This window comes from Erpetoichthys calabaricus, chromosome 5 (assembly GCF_900747795.2).
Source record: "Erpetoichthys calabaricus chromosome 5, fErpCal1.3, whole genome shotgun sequence".
NCBI classification, from domain to species: Eukaryota; Metazoa; Chordata; class Cladistia; order Polypteriformes; family Polypteridae; genus Erpetoichthys; species Erpetoichthys calabaricus.
This window is the reverse complement of record NC_041398.2, coordinates 179,682,854-179,708,783: the sequence shown is the minus strand read 5'-3', so window position 1 is coordinate 179,708,783 and position 25,930 is coordinate 179,682,854. Positions and strand designations below refer to the sequence as shown.

Below are 25,930 nucleotides of genomic sequence, written 5' to 3'. Positions count from 1 at the left end.
ATAAGATCAGCATCCCAGTCAGCAAATCTGACATACCCATGACTAGAAGTCACGTAATATGACAACGGCAAGTATGATAATTTTGCAATCTAAGTATCATCTGCCAATGACATGAAGAATTCTTCTTGCTTCTGAAGGCAATAAAACTCATCCTTTAGTTCAAATACTTGTGAGAACAGTCTTTCTTAGATACCCATCTTACTTCCTAGTGAAGAAGAAGCAGATTTACAGGCTTAGACCCAACTTTTTGGCAATCAAATGCGATTTAGGACGACTTCATTTTATTTACGCAATAATTTTTACAACCGTGTCTAGTATAATTTTCAATTCATTGCTAAGAGTTTTCCCAATCAACACTTCACAATGGAGAAAGCAATAAGTTATTACAATATCACTGTTTTCTTTCTTTATACAGAAGGGTTACTGCAGTGGAAAGGTTTGTCTCTTTAATAAAGTCCCACACATCACCTTAACTTTGCTAATTGGTTACTGGGAGTGCCTTTGAGGTCCATCCTGCTTGCAAGCCAGGTTTCCAGACTGGAACTAAAACACCTTTATTCTAGAGTCAATATAGTTTTTATGAAGAGAAAAGCTGTTTCAAAGCACCACAGCTGACAACAACTAGCTTTCTAATTCTGCCTTAACTGAAGTTGGTACTGCTTTGGCTTCTTGGAGCACACTCCCAAACCCAGTCTTGGGTACCAGTAGCACTCACAAAGTAAAAAACACCGGCTCCTGTGGCTACTCAGGGTGCTGTGGTGTCCTGGTTGAAAATCGCAGTTCTGCTAGATTGAGATGTGGGCACAGAGCCAGCCACTTAATTATTCTGAAGTTACTATTATATTTGTGGAACCAGCTGTAAATGAAATGTGCTTTGTAATATGATGTATTTGGGTTGACATAGCCATTTAATAAAGTGTACACTGTGACCATCAAGGGACTGACATGGTCAGCAGCAGTGCCAAAGTACAATGACATTCATGTTACACTTACTTGGTATGAAAAGTTTTAATGTGTACATTCCTCACACCATTATCATTCCACTGCCCAGGATGAATCCACAGATTCATGGTGTTTACAACAAAGAAAACAAAAGAAAACCTCTCAGTCTACCAAGCTCTTTTGGTTAACTAAGCTGTCCCAATATCTAATCCAGACACTTTATAAAATTGGTCAAGGTTTCTGCTTCAACTACATGACGTGATAGTTTGTACCAGATTATCAATGATCCTCTGTGTAAAGAAGTGCTAACTGATACAAGTCTTAAATGCCATCCATCTTCTAAATCCAGAACAGGGTCACGGAGATGCTGGAGCCTATCCCAGTAAGCACAAGACTTAAGGCAGGAAACAATTCATGGACAGGGCGCCAGTCCATGGATGAACAAACACACACACAGTTCACTTTAGCATCTCCAATCCACCTAACTTGCATGTCCTTAGACTGTACCTCTTGTTAATTTCCACTGGTGTTCTTGACTATGTTATTCATATTTAATCAAACGTGTTCTGCTAAATCAATATTAACAAGGCATTTGAGAATACTGAATACATGGCTTGTGTACCCTTACAACTTTCACTACTCAAAATAAAACAGGTTTAATTCTCTTAACATGTCAAAACAGGATATTCTCATTTGTCCTATGATGCACTTGGTTAGTGCTTTGCACCACTTTTAGTATCGGAAATATTCACAGCACAGCGTGGCAGGGCTTGGGGTGAGTTTGAAATCCGAAAAATGCCCCTAAATGAATTCCACATACAGTAATGTTTTTTTTTAAAAAAACTGATTCCTTCTCTCAGCTAGTCATTTTCCAAGAAATTCAGAAAGCTCTGTATTGCTGTCACAGTTTATTGCACAGAAATTTCTTAATTGTACCTGTTTCTTTGGATTTACTTTTCAGAGTTCTGTCCTGTCATTTTTTACATACAGCAGGTAAGAAGACTTTGCTCTGAAGTTCTCCTTGGTATTAATTTGGCACAACATTCACGGGGAGCAGTGCTGAAAGAATGGTTGGAATTTAGCTGAGGGTTCAAAGAGGAATTGCCATGGCCAATTCATATTACATCACAACTCTACTACAAAAAGAGGCAAAAACAATTTGTGTTACCACTTTAGTACATGTTTTGTGTTTTTTTTTTTAAATACATAATTACTATACTGCAGCAATTGATGCTTTGACATAATTTCCAAAAAGTACATTTTCACATCACATATCTCCACATTTCCAGTTCATGGTAAAGTTTGTTGAGCTCAACAAGATATCTTACAAGATATTGTCTTGGCACATCATATACTATCATACACATTCGAATAAAGTAATGAAAAATGCAATAAAAAACAGATTTTTGGAATTCAAATGAATTTCCCCCTATACTTAACACAGGAAAACAAAAGAGATACTAAACTTTATTTTTGGTCAGGCTATAACAAATATGGTATAAAAGCACAGCGACATTTTGGATAAGAGTCAAACTTCTTGTGATAAAACTCCTGGCATAGAGCAGCAGCCAATGCTTGATTAAACAAAACATATAATACAACAAGCCACCAGGTCAAGTTCCAACCACCTAATGTCAGACTGAGTGAAATATAAATTAACAGTTCTGCAAAGTAATGTGGACTTGAAATCAGACTGAACCAATCTCCAACAGGAATACTGTGATGCATATTTATTACTTTACCTGTGTGGGGAAAAAATATGAGAGGACATGATTATATATTCCATGTTTCAGAATAAGAAGTGTATATTACTATATATAATTTCAATCTACACAAATACACAATAACATCTGTTCCTCAGAAACAAAGAAGAGTATAACAATTGGAAATGGGAAAAGGTGCACAGACTTGTGTTTTTAAAGGTTTATTTACATGCATTACTTTGAAAGTCTATATATTTGTGTATGTGTCTACAGGGTTTCTTATTCATTTCTTGTTATAATACTCTGTAATGGAATTCTACCTTGACGTATAGTAATTGACTATTGAAGATTGTCTCAGTTTCATATAACCTCTTTTTTCAACAAAATTTACTTTTTACCCTAAATGCAGTTAAAATAATTATTAATTGTTATTGTTGATGTTTTTTGTGCATTGCCTTTAAAAAGAAAAATTGGATTTAACATTCTTTTATACACAGTTCTGTATCTTCTATGGGACTCACCATTATTTTCTTTTCTAAGATTGGCAAGAATTGTAAGACATCTATTTTGATGAACTGATGCCCATATAAACATTGTAATTCCCAGAAAATGAGAAAAATGTATCTGTGCATAACGATTCTCTGTAGAACCTGCAAAAAATATTTTAACATACTAAAAAAGTTCGCATTTTTTTCATTACATTTTACATGTTTATCTGGTGTTTACATCAAACAGGACTTACAAATCTAAAATATACACAACATATTATTATATATTTCTGCAAATGTAACTGGCAGGCGAAGTGTCTTCTTAAGGATCATACAGTGAAACAGCAATGTGGACTGAACATAGACAAGTCACTTTATTGTTAAAATGGTTTAACTAATAGTGTTGTAATTTTGTTTACACTTAATGGACACATTTCATTTACTGTTAACACTGATTTTAAATATTAATACAAGGTTAGAAATACAGAGTCGACTGCTGATGTACTTGTAAATGTGTGCTGTCATCAAAGTCTGATTATTCCTGTTGACATTCGATTTTGTCTATGTGACAAGTATATTGCATGTTCTTTCCATATTAAAACACACACTGGTTTCTGTACTGTATATAGTGCCAATATCTGAATGCTCCTTGCCTGTACTTCTGCATAGTTTTCACAGTAACTGTTAACAGGTTTAAATAATAAAACCCAAGTGAACAAAATATAATTCCAATACTTTAATTTATTGTAAAAGTTATTTAGTGGATACCACTACCTTCAACTGCAGCCACTACTCCAAGTATTTTTTTTTAATTCCAATTTTTAAAACTACATAAAATATTTGACATTTGAAAGTTTAACAATAAGCTCCTCATTGCATGTTGTGCTACCACAAACTCAGTAAAATTGATGCTGAAACTTTTATAACTTGGTAATGGCCCACTAAACTTCTTGTTCTTCAAACTCCTGATGTAGACCCACTTTTGTTTCAGGTTGTCATTCCATAAGGCACTGCTGCCCTCCAAGCTATAGTTCATAGTTAAATTAGCTTGAAATCCACCTGGACAATCCTACGTAAAAAGCAAAAATCATGCCCTAACACTGCTAAGAATTCTCAGTATATAACACACAATATTGCACTTTTGATCACATTATAGCATGAAGTGTTTGACAATTCACATGTGACAGGGTCAATTTCAGATTAAACATTTCAATTTTGGCTGACCATCTAGGGGCATTCTGCCAAACATTCATGATCTCACTAGTGAATGGATGTTATCCTGAATTCTATGTCTGCCAAGTTATTTCCTCAGTGTAATTCATGAATGCAAACCTTATCCAAAGTAAGTGAGACCGAAAGATTGTCATGTGCCTTATTCTTGGGTTTTTTGTTACTTTGTGAAAGTTAAGCACTTAGGCTTTAAACATATATTTACAGGATAGCCCCTTTTTGACAGTATGGTTCAGTGCGTGCTTACAATCTTAGAAGTGACTCTTTCAAGCTTCACCCCACTGAATTAAAGCTGAAAGTCTGCACTTCAACTGCATCTGAGTTGTTTCATTTAAAATTCATTGTGGTAATGTACAGAACCAAAATTAGAAAAAAGTTGTCTCTGTCCAAATATTTATGGACCTAACTGTATTTGTTAGTATAAGTGCATATTACATCTTTAATACCAAATTATTTTTGGTAAACAAAAACAATGAACCTGAGGCAGTACACCATAGCTATTAAAACGCTGCCCATCTGTCCAGTGATCTGTCTATCACAAATGAATCTGAAATGATGCTGCCAACACCATTCCAGGTCTGGAGCTCAGCTTTGATACTCTCCCTCCATTGCTGTACCGTACAAAGCACCTGTGATTTGCCTCATCATTTGCCTAGTTTTAAAACCAGCCCTGCTTTACATGGGTCACTTGGGGATCAGTGGCAACTTGATCTACTACACTTTTTCCTAGCTCCATGAGCCCAATGCTCTTCTGGCATCAGAGCACCCACGCCAGTGGACTTTAGCAGCTAGAAAAGAGAGAAGCAGTGGTGAATCTACAGAGGTAGCAGTCAGTATCTCAGCTGTCGATCACCTCCCCTACTAATGCTGCAAAAGCATTAAAGATCTCAGCAACACTCTCCTGCAACTCCTCTGAACAGCCAAGTAAGTTCATTAAAGGGCTTTGCAAAGCTGGATGGTGGGTCTTCTTTTTCTGACCTCCTGACCAATGTAGCACCCACACCAAGTGCCAGAATGCTCTTTTAGGAGGCCAGATATTCTTAAAAGAACCACTTGCCATTTTATAGGAGCGCTGTCACTCGAATACCAGCTTATAAAATGGGTAACTCATCTCGGGCTGATGCTGCTGGTCAATGCCATTACTAACTAGATAGATAGATAGATAGATAGATAGATAGATAGATAGATAGATAGATAGATAGATAGATAGATAGATAGATAGATAGATAGATAGATAGATAGATAGATAGATAGATAGATAGATAGATAGATAGATAGATAGATAGATAGATAGATAGATAGATAGATAGATAGATAGATAGATAGATAGATAGATAGATAGATAGATAGATAGATAGATAGATAGATAGATAGATAGATAGATAGATAGATAGATAGATATTATTAATCCCAAGGGGAAATTCACAAATATATTTACATATAAAGAACTGTGAATGTTATTTCAATACAACAAATTGAAAGTGTGAAAGCTAGACAGGTTTAACAGGTCCACTTACCTAATCATATGGTATGTTTGTCTGTGTGCTGGGAGGGCAAAGTATTATCTGCTAATATTTACATTCATGGGGGTCTTCCACCCCCAACCCTTGCAAATATGAAGGGGTTACTGTACTAGACTGTAATCAACATTAAACATGGAAATTATTTATACATATACTTTAGTCCATTATTTCAAAAAGAAAAAAGGTCATTTTAACTAACCTCCAGCCTGACTGATGGATGATGTAGAAATTACAGTTAAACCAAGCAGAATATAATAGGCAAGGCCAAAGCAGTACTGCACAATATGTATGACTCCATCTGAAAACACACTGATGAAAAGGCACTCATAAAGCCTTCTGATGGAGTGAACCCACAAAAGTAGATGAATCAAAAGAACTGATAACTGGTCACCTAAAATTTAGAAAATGAAGAATTGCAATTACATTTATGTAGTTTTTGAAGCTGCATTGACCAGTTAGGCACTGTGCTATACTCAGACACCAGGCATTACAGTGGTAAGTGCAAGCACAGCAGAATTGCAGTGAGAAAGACATACAGTATTTTTTTGTTGAGTAAACATTCAGATGCCATGTATAAAGTATATACTACACTCATGTGGCCTACATCATGACAGAGATATATTTTGTGCATGCACCAGTTCCTTCCAGAGACTAAAAATACATCAGGAACTATTAATAGCAATTAAGGAATCAACATTTTCCAAATATTAAAAAAGTACTACGCAGTTATTGAACCTGAAAAAATTCTTAGAACTTAAAAGTCACACATTAATAAATGCACACCATTGGTATAATGCAATACTAAATCCACCACTCCAGTGTTTCACGCATACTGCATGAACATAACCACTTGTTTGAACTCACTCATTACACTTCCACAGACAAGGCAAAAAGAAGAAGTTATTAGCCAATTAAATTAAAAAAGGTGTTTTTTGAAGGTCAAATTAAGATGCCAATGTACAAATTTACTAGAAATATCCAAAATGGTAGGAGCCATAAATAATGCCTCATTCAAATAAAGTCAACGTATTTACCAAAGAGTATCTTATGTCACTAGGAAATAACTAAATATCTCAAACAAAAGGAAGAGTGCCTCATATCCATACGCCCACTCAGCTCACATGTGTTTGGCTTCTAAGAACTGGAGAGACTGAGCTGTGGGGTGGTTTAACTAATGTGACCGGAGAGATAGCTGCCCCATATGAAAAAGAACAACTCTCTAGATGATGGTTTCTTGGGTGAGAGAAATCTGAAAATAATAAATAGAAGAAGTCGGGGTCTTGGAAGAAGTGACGATTAATCAACTAAGTGAATTTCCATTAGGGGCAAATCAGAAATTGTGCTTGAGTAATTACAATAGTTTTGAATATTCATTAAGTAAATATTTATCATTTTTGAATGTACAGACCAAGGTTATTACACTTAACGAAAACTAAAATCAAAACTGAAACTATTATTAAAAAAACATTTTCGTAAACTGAAATAAAATAATTAACAAAACCGAAATAAAAAACTAAAACTAAACAAAACTATTAAAGTAGCTGGAAAGACTAGCTAAAATAAAATAATAATTTACTAAAATATTTTTAGTTTTCATTTTTGAATGAATATTCTTGCTGTTAGTCTTTAACCCTTGTAAGTTATAACTCTAAAACAGAAAGTCATACACCACAAGCCATCCCCACATATATTCATCCAGTGAACAGTGGCTGGTGACGGAGGGTGGCTGTTCACACATAATTTATGGTGACAGAGCAAGCTGAATGCGGGTGCATAAAGCGTGAGAAATAGAAAGCGATTTACGTGCTGCCTTTCTTTGCACTTGTTGTATATCAAAATGTATTCAAACGGCTGGAATCAGAATGTGCTGGTCAACAAAAACTTTACTGTATGGACAGAAAAATCACGAGTGAGTAACTCAAAAACGCAACTAGATAGATGGATGAAATTCGGCATGTGGTTGTTACACCACAATTGTAGGTCTGTATAACTTTTGGGCCAAACACATCACCCGGAAGTGGTACTTTACCTGAACACATATGATTTTTTTTTTATTTATGCAGCTGCAGAGTCCGACTTATTCAACATTACTTTTATAATAGTTGTTCAATGTATTATTAATTTGATTTGTTGGTGATTGTTCCTTAATGTACATAATATAAAAATATAATCATTGTCTTGCGGTTTACTCCTCAAATATCCATCCCCATATCTAAGTATACAAGAAAGTCGAGGAGAGCACTCACGATTTTTGAAAATAAAACGCCGCTGATTGAGAGACTGACTAGGTCATCATACAAGATCAGCATATTGTTGCTGACCAATCACTTTTGCTTTACAAACATCGTTTAACAACGAAGCGATACAAACAAAGGTAAAGAGTCTGACAAGTGATGAAAAACTAAACATACTAACGGGTTTTTGTATTTATTCTATATTTATTAATTTATCTTTTTTAGTTCATATTCACAACTCAAAATACCCGATATTATGAAAGTAATCCATTAGCAGAATTATATTTTAAAATATTTGTCTCCCTTTTTTCAATGTTTTTCTCTCTCTCAAATCAGATAGTTGAAATATCATATTCTTTTTGTTCTTTACGTCAGCCATATCATACATATTGCACACCAGGGTGTTTTCCTGCCTTATATCCAAACCTGCTGTGGTAGGCTCCAGATTTCCTGTGATCCTGCTCTGGATAAACAGGTTTAGATAATGTTGTGTATGTTGTTCTTAATCTCAGACGCGGTCTCTGTTGTTTTGTGCCTGTCCGTATTCCTATGACCTGCTCATTATGGGTTTACTGTCCTTATGGTGGGCTATTCAAGACTCACTGCCCCTAACCTTCACACAACATGCTTGTTGTTCTTTGTTTCCCTCAATACAGCCAGGTGGGGTCTGCACACTCATTCAAGTCTAAGAGCCCTGTTCTTCCTAAGCCCCTGTGATTTTCATGAGATTATTAAGAAACAGGGGTCACAATGCAGACTTTGTCTGTACCAAGGTTATTATAGTTTTGCCTTTTTATATTAGTTTTTATTTCTATATTTTTTCTGACCTTACTTGGAAATTCAGTTTAGTTTTAGTTTTCCTTCATTGTGTATTTTTAGTTTTAGTTTAGTTTTTATTTCACCAAGACATTTCTATTTTATTTTTATATATATTAGTTTCAGTTTTAGTAATTACGGCATGGAGTGCTTACGGAGTTAGTTTTGTGTCACAATCAGACAGAACTGTACACTTAACAGATTTGGATACGAGTTTAATGTTCATGGAAGCTTACTACACTGCCTGGTTTACTATCTTGTTTTGTTTTTGTCTGATAACAACAAGCATGATCAAAACTAGAATAATCATGCTTGTTGTTATCAGACAAAAACAAAACAAGATAGTAAACCAGGCAGTGTAGTAAGCTTCCATGAACATTAAACTCGTATCCAAATCTGTTAAGTGTACAGTTCTGTCTGATTGTGACACAAAACTAACTCCGTAAGCACTCCATGCCGTAATTACTAAAACTGAAACTAATATATATAAAAATAAAATAGAAATGTCTTGGTGAAATAAAAACTAAACTAAAACTAAAAATACACAATGAAGGAAAACTAAAACTAAACTGAATTTCCAAGTAAGGTCAGAAAAAATATAGAAATAAAAACTAATATAAAAAGGCAAAACTATAATAACCTTGGTACAGACAAAGTCTGCATTGTGACCCCTGTTTCTTAATAAACCATGCTGCATACATCATAAACTGAGGTATGCATGCTTTATAGTGCAATAGGAAGTGTCTTTGGGTGTAAAATGTGATATGGAAGCACAGCACAATACCACTAAGGTGTGATCAAGAATTCCAAAAACAGCACCAAAATATATTAAACCTGCTGAAGGTCCTGAAGTTACGAGGTTCAATAACAATGGCAATAAAGACATTTTTTTAAATATAATAATTAGCTAATACAATGGTACATATAACAATAACTAAGTGTGTTTTCTAGTCATTTCAAATTTCACTCTGCTTTGTCATAAACGCACAACAAATTCATGAGCCTGTGTTTGATCAGGCCTTCTCAAGAAACTAAACTCAAAGTATTGCAAATAACCATCTACATAAAATTTGAGGATATAGCAACAGTGAAAATCATATTTAATTGTTCCACTGTATTAGAGCCTGAAAAAGAAACCGAAACTATATAAAATTCTGCAAATTTTAATTATAAAAAATATTATTCCCATCAGTAATAGTGAAATCTCACAGATTTTATTTCATTTACTTGTTATAACTTCTCAGCACTAGAGATACCATGATGTACAATACTTATTTATTTTGAGGCTATAGTCTACTTTTGGGCATCTGGTGCTCCCCAATATGACAAAGCTTGATCAAGTATAAGGTTTATATTCTGTAATCTCATATAATGAAATAAAAAAGGTTTAAAAATAATGTATAAAGTTTAATCATTGTATTTTAAAGAGCCTATATTAATGCCCTAACATAGCTAAACAAAAAGAACAATTAAATTGTTACACTGTATAATGAGCTACTGTACATTGAAAAGCACATCTTCTGAGTAGTGATACAATGGTTAGCATTGCAGCCTATCAGTAACAGTTTCCTGGATTCACATAATGCTATGTGGATTTTGCACATTCTTTCTGTGACTACAAGAACTTTCTTTTATTATCCCAAACACTTGTGTGTTTTGGTCATTGATGCAAACACAAGTGGACTCTGTGATGTATTGTAACCCAAGCCAGAGTTGGTGCTTAATACTGCATGGATGGTGTGTGGACCTAAAAAACCTGAATTGGAGTAAGTGAGTTTAAGAATGTTATGTCTACCCAGCAGATACAGATAACTTAATACATTTTTGTAATTTGTTACTCCAATATCAAAAAATCTATAAAGAATTGCTCCATGAAGTACCTCCATCTAAATTCACTTTAGAGATACCGCAGACAATCACTCAAAGAAAGATTTTACATTACAACTGATTGTAATATGCAATCATATACAATCAAATATGTTAACTTATATGATATCTATTATTTACACAAACAGACATATAGTAAAATTAATAGGGAATTAAAAGAAGTAAACAACTTAAATAATGCTTAATCTGAAACTAAACATACTGGGTTACATTAAGTAAACACTTTAAATAGACTGGTACAGGGGAGGCCTAATGCCCTTGTTCACTGTCAGTCTTTACTGATCTGGATTTGTTTGTGTGTTCATTTCTTCATTTTCATCATCCAGCATGTGCTCTGCAAGCTCAAGCAAGCTGTCAGCTATCTTTACCTATAAATTTCTTTGAATAAGTGAGTGTGTAAGTGTGTATGGTTGAAAGCTTGTGTGCATGCATTCATCTGCATGTACATATATATTTAAATAGATTGTCAAAAACTGCTTAATCACTGGACATTGGTCAAAACAAAGTTGAAGGTTATGGAAATAAGTACTGAACCAAACTGAACAAAAAAGAATAGGCATGAAGCCCAAAATAAGACAAACAGGATGCAACATGTTTGAAAACGATATGTCAGTTTTTTTTGGGACGTTATCGCTGTAGGTCTCAGTATTCAAGGCAAATATTTTGGAAAACCACTCATTCCAAATTTTTGTATCTTTGCTACATTACTACTGTATGCTATCAAACAGGATCTTTACACAACACAATTAAAATTTATCAGTTTCGTTTTTCCAAACACACAGATACACATGTAATTATTCTTGACTATTTGAACATCACAAATGACCAAACTTCCAATTACATGAGGTAAAAGACACCACTATTCTTATTAGGCCTGTGCTGATAGACTGTTAACTGGCTCACTCGGCCATCATGTTCTTTATTCGTGTTAAATCCGACTTACTGTGGTAAGTTTTTTTTTATTACAGACAAAATGTTAACAATGAATTAGAGGATGCTACATTAGTAAAATGTCATAATGCAACAGTGCTTGTCATTTTCAAAAATGTGTAGGATTATAAAAGAACTACAAATCTACATTCTGCAAGATGTCCAAAGCTCTGAAGATCAGTAATTCACAGTTGCTGTCTGTAGCCACAGAACTGATGTATTAGTGACGTTAGGTCAGAGCAACAGTGAAGATGGATATAGTTTTGAAGCCAAATATAACTTTTGCACTTTGGGTTCATTTAGTGTTCAAACCAAACAATAATGGAGAGCCATAAAACTTAAATAAGTATATTTGTCAGCATTGCTTAAAAAAGGTAATTGTTATCAAATACAATCAATTTAGTAGACACACATAAAATCCAAACACTCCAATGCTTTGGCTCAGTTGATGACATCTGCTTCTTCGTTGTCTGCCATACCTATTGGGTCACAACATTTATGAATTCATTTTTTATAAGTTGCTATTAACTTGCAGTTTTTTTTACTGACTTATTGTTATTTATTGGCTACCATTTGCAGGAAAATGCTTCTTTAAAAATAAACTTGCATTGTTTGCCTATATGGCAAAAATTAACTTCTGCAGATTCTATAGACTGCTGTTCATAATGAAGTTATATATTCTGTTTAAACAAAAAATGCACTTTTAAGAATTTTTTCCCTTTAAATGAAAACCACATTTAAACTGCTTAAATTAAAAAGAATCAGAGTCTTATCCATACATACTACCCAGCCCTATAAACAACATTAATAAAACTGTCTACAGTCATATTTTTGTTCGTTATTCAAATAAGATAAACAGCCTATCAGCATGGCACTAATTCATTAAAGTTAGTTCTGTTCTGTCTGCTCCAGTGTCACAAGTACATGTTAGTACTCTTTTTTTTGTTACAGTTACTGCAATATACTCAAGAGGTGAAAATGGTGAGGCTTACAAATTCTTTATTACTTCCATATATCAAGATGCAAACCCACAGTTTGGCTCCTACCATGTTCTGACATTTATTCCAATTTCAGGTAAGAAGGCTTTTTCTCATTTAGGCAACTATGAATTTAGTCAAAATTGCATTTTTTTGATGTTTGAAGAATTATGTGATTCCAAATGTATCTTAATATTGACAGAATATTAACATTCCCACAGTGCATTAGGCTGGTCTGAAATTTAGATCCAAAGTATCATTAGGTGTAAAACAACACAACTCTAACATCGTATATTATTGTTATACTTGCCGTTTTCATGTTGCACACAGAAATTAGTTAGTGCATTGCTAAGGTCACTTAACCAAATTGGATAAGGCACTCCAAAGAACACTGCATTTATATGGTGTCTTATAAGAAAGCTGTTCCAAATGACAGAAACAATATAAAAATGGAAAAACCACCTGCAAAAAACAAACAAAAGAAAACAATGATTATAAAACACAGTGCACAAATTCACCTTCTTATTCAAATTAAGCCACTCCACCTATTTTGGTGCAACTACAAAATTCATATTTTGCTTTTTTTCCTTTATATTGGCTGGTAAAAGATAGCATGTATTTGAATGGGGTCAAACTCAATGATTTTACAAAATATGGAGGATTTCTACAGATACTAAGAAAAGATTCAAAATCTGTTTTTTTTTGACTCAAAGAGATTTTTGTTCTTTCACCCATCTTTTTCTGGTTTGGGTATAGAAGGGGAGGACATCTCATTTCAATGAAGAAGACTTGATTTTTTTTTTTTCCCTTATTCAGATAACTATATTGGCTTTCTGAAAGAGCAATAAACAGAAAAGTAACTGCATCGGGGTTTGAACAACAGACCTCTCAAATCCAAAAAATCATTTTGGATTTCATTTTCAGAGCACCCTAATAGCATGTGGGAAAGTGCAGATAATTTTAAAAATATTTTTCATTTATTCTACATTACCCCTTCTTTCTCAAAGTACAAGCCTTACATTTTCTTATGCATATCTTTAATGTTTATTTTCCATCGTAAACACAGGCTGAATGCATTAAGTGTCAATAATGCTAATCACTGAGTTTTCAAGCATTATCAAAAATTCAAAAGACAATGTCCTGTCTTATGTTGCTGAACAGAGAATGTGATTCTCCATGGCCAAAAGAGTACCTGGTACTCGAGAATACCACTTTTACAGCCCTACAGAAGATGGAAAAGTCAAAGTCAGCCAGGTGTCTGGTGAAGAAAGTCAACTGACTGTTCGAACATTCACTACTGAAGCAGCAGTTGAGATGCTGCCCTCTCACGATCACACTCCTAATAGATCACGTGTCCCCCTCACATTAGACCAGTTGCCAATTCGAGGCTATGCTGGGTGCACGAATGATGAAAAATGTTGGATTGGTGTAGTTCGTGACAAGAGTGAAGTGGAATCAGACATCCCGATATGTTTCATGCATCCAAACTCTCCTGCACAGTCTTTCCATTGGCTACCTAGAGATGATATTTGTTGGGTTCCATTACAATGTGTCATTGCACTGCTTAATGTACCTCCAACAGTCAGTGGGATGCAGTATCATCTTGATCTCAAAGACAAAGATGCCCAACACTCTGCACTTCAATTAAAACTGAAATTAAATGGGCCATAATCCTGCTGCTGCAATGCCAAGATGTTAACATTTCATCATACCTATTGTTGTATTTATTTGTACAAAATAATGTGTTGTGCTTAATGTGCCTTTGGTGATTTTTTTTTTTTTCCATTAATCCTATACCTAAGTTAGTGATGAAGAACTTGATAATTATCGTTACTGACAAATTGTGAATTTAACCCATGTTTAGAATAGACCCAAAATGTTTTTTTTCACATTTGAGAGGTCTACTGGTCAAACCCTGATAGTTTCTTGTTTGTTTATAACCTTATAAAAAGCCCTGTGTATGATTCTAAACATGGAAAAATTTCAGCAGGCTGTATTGGTTAGAAGTATGCTTTCTGTAAGCCTAAACATTACAAAACTAAAGACGCATAATATTTTTTTACCCATTTTTGAAGGTCTGATCTTACCAAGTGGTGTCAACTGAACCAAACATTTCGATTTTTTTTATGTACAATACCTATAAAGGTACCAATATGTACAAATTGAACCTGCTAGGTGGCTTAGTTCTTGAGATATGGTCTTGTGAAATTGATTTATAAAATAAAGCCGTGTCAAATTTGACACTCCTATCCCCTCACAAAATTGTCTGTATCTTGAAAAGTATTAATTTTACATCAAAATAATTTTATAGGGTGTCTCCTGGATAACATGAGTACACCTGGTATTTTATTCAGAGTTTTTTGAGCCTGAAGCGCATGGGATTTCTAGAAAATTGTTTGATTTGACATGGAATGACCCATTTTTACTATATTTACATGAACATTATTTTTCATCAGTCTGATCTTTAGTTTAATTGTTCCATGCCAGTTTGCCAGAACAATGTCAGGGCATGTCCAATATTGTCAGCAATAGTGGATTCTTTACTGCTCATGCAGCATTCCTCAACTTTTCAACCCATTTCAAAATATTTTACATTGTTTCTAAAATATGCTGAAAGTTGATGGATCTGTGCTACTAATACAGTTTTTTTGTGGGCTACAGATGTAACAGCAGGCTAATCTTCTTTGGTGCATATCTAAAGTGGAGAGGCCATATTAACAATGGTTTAACATAACACCACCCAGATCAGTTCACATCTGTGACACACCAACTCAGACAAACAAAATTCATACGAGCATGAACAACCACAGGCAAAAGATTAAAAAAAAATAAAAAATAAAAAAATAAACTTTATTGTGGTAACTTTTAAGCTTGCCCTTATTTAATTCAATGTATCATTAATCAAAAGATTGAATTAAAAACTAAGATGAAAAATGACTGGACTTTATGACAGAAATCTTTATTTTGTAGTATCAATGCAACATTTTCTTTAATAATTAAAGTGAACAAAGTTACTCAATACAGCTTTGAATAAAAGTAGAATTTTCTCCATCCCACAAAAACAGTAATAAGAACAAGACAGGGCTCAGAAATGGTGGGATTCAATGTTGGACTAGTGCTTCTGGCCACAACATTTTTTTTTCTACTTTAACCACTTTTGAATAAAGATATGGGGAACTCCCCAAGCTTTTATTAGTATAGGCCTTATTGGAATTCTCACTAGAGTGATCCTTAAACTGGATATGCAGCACAAAAATGTCCGCAGGACAGAGCATGAGGCTCTGGGTGAGGGTATGCACTAAACTGTGTGATGCCATCTTTAATTTTGTGCAGGCCCTGCTGTTACAGAAACAGGCTCTGGCCTGGGATCAAGTGGGTTTGAGAATTATGTTTTGTTAGCATACTCTCACCAGCTCTGTCAGCCAAGTTATAAAGATATTGTGGTCTCTCGGAACATCCCATAATGGTAGGTTAAGCTGGCTAATTGGACACTGAAATGCACTTTAATGCATTTAGTGCATTACAGTGTAATGCAAATAAATTCTGTACAAATCATACATGTGATTTCCTGAATTTTTTTTTTCCATTCTGTCTCTCACAGTGGGAATGCACCTACAATGTGAATTTCAGACCCCTCCATGATTTGTAAGTGGGAGAACTTGCAAAATCGCAGGGTCTTCACATACTTATGTTCCTCACTGTACATATATATACACATATGTATACACATATATATATATATATATATATATATATATATATATATACATACATACATACATACATACATACATACATACATACATACATACATACATATATATATATATATATATATATATATATATATATATATATACAGTAATCCCTCCTCCATCGCGGGGGTTGCGTTCCAGAGCCACCCGCGAAATAAGAAAATCCGCGAAGTAGAAACCATATGTTTATATGGTTATTTTTATATTGTCATGCTTGGGTCACAGATTTGCGCAGAAACACAGGAGGTTGTAGAGAGACAGGAACGTTATTCAAACACTGCAAACAAACATTTGTCTCTTTTTCAAAAGTTTAAACTGTGCTCCATGACAAGACAGAGATGACAGTTCTGTCTCACAATTAAAAGAATGCAAACATATCTTCCTCTTCAAAGGCGTCAGGAGCACAGACTGTCAGAAACAGAGAGTAGAGAAAAGCCAAGCAAAATGACACCTTTTATTGGCTAACTAAAAAGATTACAATATGCAAGCTTTCGAGGCAACTCAGGCCCCTTCTTCAGGCAAGAGAGGAAAGCAAACAAATCAATAGGTCTGTTTGGCTTTTAAGTATGCGAAGCACCGCCGTTACAAAGCTGTTGAAGGCGGCAGCTCACACCCCCTCCGTCAGGAGCAGAGAGAGAGAGAGAGAGAGAGAGAGAGAGAGAGAGAGAGAGACAGAGAAAAACAAAGTCAAAAATCAATACGTGCCCTTCGAGCTTTTAAGTATGCGAAGCACAGTGCAGCATGTCGCTTCACGAAGCAGCTACACACAGAAGGTAGCAACGCGAAGATAATCTTTCAGCATTTTTAGACGAGCGTCCGTATCGTCTAGGTGTGCGAACAGCCCCCCTGCTCAATCCCCATACGTCAGGATCAGAGAAAGTCAGCGCAAGAAAGAGAAAAGTAAGTTGGGTAGCTTCTCAGCCATCTGCCACTGTCTCTCTCTCTCTCTCTCTTTGTCTGCTCCTGACGGAGGGGGTGTGAGCTGCCGCCTTCAACAGCTTTGTGCCGCGGTGCTTCGCATACTTAAAAGCCAAACAGCCCTATTGATTTGTTTGCTAGAGATTGTTTTCTCTATCTATGTGACATTCTGTGCTCCTGACACGCACTCCTTTGAAGAGGAAGATATGTCATGGAGCACAGTTTAAACTTTTGAAAAAGAGACAAATGTTTGTTTGCAGTGTTTGAATAACGTTCCTGTCTCTCTACAACCTCCTGTGTTTCTGCGCAAATCTGTGACCCAAGCATGACAATATAAAAATAACCATATAAACATATGGTTTCTACTTCGCAGATTTTCTTATTTCGCGGGTGGCTCTGGAACGCAACCCCCACGATGGAGGAGGGATAACTGTATACACACATATACACATATATATACATATTCACATATATATATATATATATATATATATATACATATATACATACACACATACATACGCTGTAAGAATTATGTTTCTAGACTTCTCTAGCGCCTTCAACACCATCCAACCTCTGCTCCTTAGGGACAAGCTGACAGAGATGGGAGTAGATTCATACCTGGTGGCATGGATCGTGGACTATCTTACAAACAGACCTCAGTATGTGCGTCTCGGGAATTGCAGATCTAACATTGTGGTCAGCAACACAGGAACGCCGCAGGGGACTGTACTTTCTCCGGTCCTATTCAGCCTATATACATCAGACTTCCAATATAACTCGGAGTCCTGCCACGTGCAAAAGTTTGCTGACGACACTGCAATCGTGGGCTGCATCAGGAGTGGGCAGGAGGAGGAGTATAGAAACCTCATCAAGGACTTTGTTAAATGGTGCGACTTAAACCACCTACAACTGAACACCAGCAAAACCATGGAACTGGTGGTGGATTTTAGGAGACCCAGGCTTCTCATGGACCCCGTGATCATCAGAGGTGACTGTGTGCAGAGGGTGCAGACCTATAAATACCTGGGAGTGCAGATGGACGATAAATTGGACGGGACTGCCAATACTGATTCTCTGTGCAAGAAAGGACAGAGCCGCCTGTACTTCCTTAGAAGACTGGCATCCTTCAACATCTGCAGTAAGATGCTGCAGATGTTCTATCAGATGGTTGTGGCGAGTGCCCTCTTCTACGCAGTGGTGTGCTGGGGAGGCAGCATTAAGAAGAAGGATGCCTCACGCCTGGACAAACTGGTGAGGAAGGCAGGCTCTATTGTTGGCATAGAGCTGGACGGTTTGACATCCGTAGCAGAGCAACGGGCCCTCAGCAGGCTCCTATCAATTATGGAGAATCCACTACATCCATTAAACAGTGTCATCTCCAGACAGAGGAGCAGTTTCAGCGACAGACTGCTGTCACTGTCCTGCTCCACTGACAGACTGAGAAGATCATTCCTCCCCCAAACTATGCGACTCTTCAATTCCACCAGAGGGAGTAAACGTTGAACATTATTCAAGTTATTGTCTGTTTTTTACCTGCATTTTTTATTACTCTTTAATTTAATATTTTTTTGCTGCTGGAGTATGTGAATTTCCCCCTGGGATTAATAAAGTATCTATCTATCTATCTACATATACATACACATATATACATACATATATATACATACACATATATACATACATATACATACACATACATATATATACATACACATACATATATATATATATACATATACATACATATATATATATATATATACATATACATACATACATATATATACACACACACTGTATACAGTACTGTGCAAGGCAGGTGTGAAAAAAATGCTGTAAACAAAGAATGCTTTCAAAAATGGAAGTGTTAATCATTTATTTTCATCAATCAACAAAATGCAGTGAATGAACAAAAGAGAAATCTAAATCAAATCAATATTTGGTGTGACCACCCTTTGCCTTCAAAACAGGTACACTTGCACACAGTTTTTGAAGGAACTCGGCTGGTAGGTTGTTCCAAACATCTCGGAGAACTAACCATAGATCTTCTGTGGATGTAGGCTTCCTCACATCCTTCTGTCTCTTCATGTAATCCCAGACACACTCGATGATGTTGAGATCAGTGCCATACCATCACTTCCAGGACTTCTTGTTCTTCTTTACGCTGAAGATAGTTCTTAATGACTTTGGCTGTATGTTTGGGGTCATTGTCCTGCTGCAGAATAAATTTGGGGCCAATCATACGCCTCACTGATGGTATTGCATGATGGATAAGCATCTGCCTGTATTTCTCACCATTGAGAATACCATTAATCCCTGACCAAATCTCCAACCCTATTTGCAGAAATGCAGCCCCCAAACGTTCAAGGAACCTCCACCATGCTTCACTGTTGCCTGCAGACACTCATTATTGTACCACTCTCCAGCCCTTCGACGAACAAACTGCCTTCTGCTACAGCCAAATATTTCAAATTTTGACTCATCAATCCAGACCACCTGCTGCCATTTTTCTGCACCCCAGTCCCTATGTTTTCGTGCATACTTGAGTCGCTTGGCCTTGTTTCCACGTCGGACGTATGGCTTTTTGGCTGCAACTCTTCCATGAAGACCACTTCTGGCCAGTAGATGGGTGTACCTGGGTCCCACTGGTTTCTGCCAGTTCTGAGCTGATGGCACTGCTGGACATCTTCCGATTTCGAAGGGTAATGAACGATGTGTCTTTCATCTGCTGCACTAAGTTTCCTTGGCCGACCACTGCATCTACGATCCTCAACGTTGCCCGTTTCTTTGTGCTTCTTCAAAAGAGCTTGAACAGCACATCTTGAAACCCCAGTCTGCTTTGAAATCTTTGTCTGGGAGAGACCTTGCTGATGCAGTATAACTACCTTGTGTCTTGTTGCTGTGCTCAATCTTGCCATGACATGAAACTGTCTTCCACAACCTCACCTTGGTAGCAGAGTTTGGCTGTTCCTCACCCAGTTTTAAGCCTCCTACACAGCTGTTTCTGTTTCAGTTAATGACTGTGTTTCAACCTACGTGTGACATTGATGATCATTAGCACCTGTTTGGTATAACTGGTTGATCATACACCTGACTATAATCCTACAAAATCCCTGACTTTGTGCAAGTGTACCTATAAGAATTGATGCTGGTTTGAAGGTAAAAGGTAGTAACACCAAATATTGATTTGATTTAGATTTTTCTTTTGTTCGCTCACTTTGCATTTTGTAAATTGCTAACAATAAACAATCATTATTTATATTTCTGAAAGCATTCTTTGTTTACAGCATTTTTTCACACCTGCCTAAAACTTTTGCACAGTACTATATATATATATGTATATATATATATATATATATATATATATATACAGTGGTGTGAAAAACTATTTGCCCCCTTCCTGATTTCTTATTCTTTTGCATGTTTGTCACACAAAATATTTCTGATCATCAAACACATTTAACCATTAGTCAAATATAACACAAGTAAACACAAAATGCAGTTTGTAAATGGTGGTTTTTATTATTTAGGGAGAAAAAAAATCCAAACCTACATGGCCCTGTGTGAAAAAGTAATTGCCCCCTGAACCTAATAACTGGTTGGGCCACCCTTAGCAGCAATAACTGCAATCAAGCGTTTGCGATAACTTGCAATGAGTCTTTTACAGCGCTCTGGAGGAATTTTGGCCCACTCATCTTTGCAAAATTGTTGTAATTCAGCTTTATTTGAGGGTTTTCTAGCATGAACCGCCTTTTTAAGGTCATGCCATAGCATCTCAATTGGATTCAGGTCAGGACTTTGACTAGGCCACTCCAAAGTCTTCATTTTGTTTTTCTTCAGCCATTCAGAGGTGGATTTGCTGGTGTGTTTTGGGTCATTGTCCTGTTGCAGCACCCAAGATCGCTTCAGCTTGAGTTGACGAACAGATGGCCGGACATTCTCCTTCAGGATTTTTTGGTAGACAGTAGAATTCATGGTTCCATCTATCACAGCAAGCCTTCCAGGTCCTGAAGCAGCAAAACAACCCCAGACCATCACACTACCACCACCATATTTTACTGTTGGTATGATGTTCTTTTTCTGAAATGCTGTGTTCCTTTTACGCCAGATGTAACGGGACATTTGCCTTCCAAAAAGTTCAACTTTTGTCTCATCAGTCCACAAGGTATTTTCCCAAAAGTCATGGCAATCATTGAGATGTTTCTTAGCAAAATCGAGACGAGCCCTAATGTTCTTTTTGCTTAACAGTGGTTTGCGTCTTGGAAATCTGCCATGCAGGCCGTTTTTGCCCAGTCTCTTTCTTATGGTGGAGTCGTGAACACTGACCTTAATTGAGGCAAGTGAGGCCTGCAGTTCTTTAGACGTTGTCCTGGGGTCTTTTGTAACCTCTCGGATGAGTCGTCTCTGCGCTCTTGGGGTAATTTTGGTCGGCCGGCCACTCCTGGGAAGGTTCACCACTGTTCCATGTTTTTGCCATTTGTGGATAATGGCTCTCACTGTGGTTCGCTGGAGTCCCAAAGCTTTAGAAATGGCTTTATAACCTTTACCAGACTGATAGATCTCAATTACTTCTGTTCTCATTTGTTCCTGAAATTCTTTGGATCTTGGCATGATGTCTAGCTTTTGAGGTGCTTTTGGTCTACTTCTCTGTGTCAGGCAGCTCCTATTTAAGTGATTTCTTGATTGAAACAGGTGTGGCAGTAATCAGGCCTGGGGGTGGCTACGGAAATTGAACTCAGGTGTGATACACCACAGTTAGGTTATTTTTTAACAAGGGGGGCAATTACTTTTTCACACAGGGGCCATGTAGGTTTGGATTTTTTTTTCTCACTAAATAATAAAAACCATCATTTAAAAACTGCATTTTGTGTTTACTTGTGTTATATTTGACTAATGGTTAAATGTGTTTGATGATCAGAAACATTTTGTGTGACAAACATGCAAAAGAATAAGAAATCAGGAAGGGGGCAAATAGCTTTTCACACCACTGTATATATATATATATATATATATATATATATATATATATATACACACACACACATACAGTATATATACAGTGTATGTGTGTACATATACTGTATATGTGTGTGTATATATATATATCTATATATGTATATATATAGATATATATACATACAAACACACATATGTCAACGTGCTCGCCTCGCCTGTATATTAGCGGCAGTAGGAATAGTAAAAGGGATACCTTTTTGCTGATGTTAGTGGCTAAGCGACTTTGTCTTTCTTCTGAGGTTTCGTTATGCTGATGTGCTGACCTCGCTTGTGTTATTAGCGGCTAAGCGAATTTTCTGTTTCCTTAGAGGCGAAGCCCTTACCCCAACTCCACCTCTCACTTCCAGGCCAGACAGACACAGACTTTCATGCGTAGACGTGTGTATGTGTGTATATTTTATATATATTACAGTATCTCACAAAAGTGAGTACACCGCTCACATTTTTGTAAATATTTTATTGTATCTTTTCATGGGACAACAGTGAAGATATGACACTTTGATACAATGTAGTCAGTGTACCGCTTGTATAATAGTGTAAATTTGCTGTCCCATCAAAATAACTCAACACACAGCCATTAATGTCTAAACCGCTGGCAACAAAAGTGAGTACACCCCTAAGTGAAAAATGTCCAAATTGTGCCCAGTTATCCATTTTCCCTCCCCGGTGTCATGTGACTCGTTAGTGTTACAAGGTCGCAGGTGTGAATAGGGAACAGGTGTGTTAAATTTGATGTTATTGCTCTCACACGCTCTCATACTGGTCACTAGAAGTTCAACATGGCACCACATGGAAAGAACTCTGAGGATCTGAAAAAAAGAATTGTTGCTCTACATAAAGATGGCCTAGGCTATAAGAAGACTGCCAACACCTTGAAACTGAGCTGCAGCACAGTGGCCAAGACCATACAACTTTTTAACAGAACAGGTTCCACTCAGAACAGGCCTCGCCATGGTCGACCAAAGAAGTTGAGTGCACGTGCTCAGCGTCATATCCAGAGGTTGTCTTTTGAAAATAGACATTTGAGTGCTGCCAGCATTGCTGAAGAGGTTGAAGGAGTAGGGGGTCAGCCTGTCAGTGCTCAGACCATACACCGCACACGGCATCAAATTGGTCTGCATGGCTGTCGTCCCAGAAGGAAGCCATCTTCTAAAGATGATGCACAAGAAAGCCCGCAAACAGTTTGTTGAAGACAAGTAGACTAAGGACATGGATTACTGGAACCATGTCCTGTGGACTGATGAGACCAAGATAAACTTATTTGGTTCAAATTGTGTCAAGCGTGTGTAGTGGCAACCAGGTGAGGAGTACAAAGACAAGTGTGTCTTGCCTACAGTCAAGCATGGTGGTGGTAGTGTCATGGTGTGGGGCTGCACGAGTGCTGCCGGCACTGGGGAATGAATGCCAACATGTACTGTGACATACTGAAGCAGAGCATGATCCCCTCCCTTCAGAAACTGGGCCGCAGGGCAGTATTCCAACATGGTAAAGACCCCAAACACACCTCCAAGATGACCAGTCTTGCTAAAGAAACTGAGGGTAAAGGTGCTGGACTGGCCAAGCATGTCTCTAGACCTAAACCCTATTGAGCATCTGTGGGGCATCCTCAAACGGAAAGTGGAGGAGCGCAAGGTCTCTAACATCCACCAGCTCCGTGATGTCGTCATGGAGGAGTGGAAGAGGATTCCACTGGAGACCTGTGAAGCTCTAGTGAACTCCATGCCCAAGAGAGTTAAGGCAGTGCTGGAAAATAATGGTGGCCACACAAAATATTGATACTTTGGGCACAATTTGGACATTTTTCACTTAGGGGTGTACTCACTTTTTTTTTGCCAGCGGTTTAGACATTAATGGCTGTGTGTTGAGTTATTTTGAGGGGACAGCAAATTTACACTGTTATACAAGCTGTACATGGACTACCTTACATTGCATCAAAGTGTCATATCTTCAGTGTTGTCCCATGAAAAGATATAATAAAAATATTTACAAAAATGTGAGGGGTTTACTCACTTTTGTGAGATACTGTAATGTGTGTGTGTGTGTAGTGTTTGGGAATCAGAGACCCTTCTTGTTTTTTTCATTTATTATTAATATTCCGCACTGTTGCTATTGTATCTTTGGCTTGGATGTTACAGGTTGCATCGAGTAAATAAAGCTGGAATATATGTTTTTGTGTGTGTGTGTTTAATTTTGAGCTGTAAAGCAATAAGATGCGAATATTTTCAAAGGGAGAAATTCTTTTCTATACCCATTGTAAATATAAATGTATGTACTGTGTACATATCCATAATATTCTGTGTATATATGCACCCGTTTATAAATGCACAGATTGTATAATACACAATATACTGTGTGTTGAACATAATATATATTATAAATTACTATCTAAAAGTTTTCAACACGGAAAGCAATGGATAAATTAATACTGACTCGCATTTCATTCACTTAAAAATAGCATTTTAAGAGCTGTGATTTAAGGCGACACCCCGACATTTACTTCTTTTTTCTTTAATTACAAACAACGCACAGATTACAAGTAATAACTTTACCTTTTAGGTACATCGAAAAGACGTAAAAATGCTCCTCTCCGTAAATCGTTTTTTGTTTTACCATAACGAATTAGATCTTCAAAAATACACAAAATTTTGGAATTGCTGTAGTTAACATTAGCTCGACTCAATTTCAAGATACAAAGAGAAAAAGCGAACGCTAATGCGAGAAATAACCAAATGAAATCAATGAAAGCCCAACAGGTAAAGGACATTTTTTTCTTCAAACTGAGCAGATGTATTTCCGGTACGCACTTAAAACATTCCGACTTGCTCCGATTGGGATGGGAACTACACCTTCCGGTAATTTCTTTCCAGGGATGTGTGAATGGTTACGTCCACGTGAACGTCTCTTCCTTTAGATGCGTTCTTGGATTACGTTAGTAAGAGGAAAAAAGCAAACTTCTTAAAGCCGTATTTAACCGATGTGGATACGTGTGTGTGTATGTTTGTTGCACAACGTATGTCGGGTTCATTTAGCGTGAAGGCGACATTGCCGTTTTGTTCGCGAATGCGGCAAGGTGCTCTCCTTTTCGCTATGAAGCCTGAAAGTGCTGATGTCGTCCATTTCAAGTGGAACGTCGAGGAATTTAAATTTCTGATTTACTTTAACTTCCGTGATTGGATTATTTGCTTTGTAATAGAAACATTTTGAATTTTGATTTGAACACATTGAACTTATCTGCTCAGACGTCTGTAGACGTAGCTACAGTGCTTTGTATCTTGTAAAATAACGGGATTTTTTTAAGAAGAAAAAAAAAATCAAAATATTGTTGTGAGGTTTAGATATTTTATAAGGAGACAGTCTGTTAACTTTGCCACTAGTTTCTTCCACATTAACCTTCAGGGCCAGGGACGTGGATTTACCTCAGAAAGTCATCGCCTTATGCCATTATAGACATTGAATGTTCATGGCCAGAGGTGAATTGCGGTCTCAGTTCTGTAGACAACCAGACAAT

General features: G+C 36.7%; 1 protein-coding gene across 1 annotated transcript; it reads right to left on the bottom strand.

Moving 5' to 3' along the window:
* Positions 1-889: 889 nt before the first annotated feature.
* Positions 890-25,212, bottom strand: srd5a3 (steroid 5 alpha-reductase 3). The gene is made up of 5 exons (XM_051928562.1): positions 24,972-25,212; positions 13,014-13,192; positions 6,086-6,277; positions 3,167-3,295; positions 890-2,684 (listed from the first exon to the last, which is right to left on the bottom strand). The coding sequence occupies exons 1-5, from the start codon at positions 25,184-25,186 to the stop codon at positions 2,425-2,427; spliced, it is 975 nt and encodes a 324-aa protein (XP_051784522.1). The 5' UTR covers positions 25,187-25,212; the 3' UTR covers positions 890-2,424.
* Between the last annotated feature and the right edge of the window lie 718 nt (positions 25,213-25,930).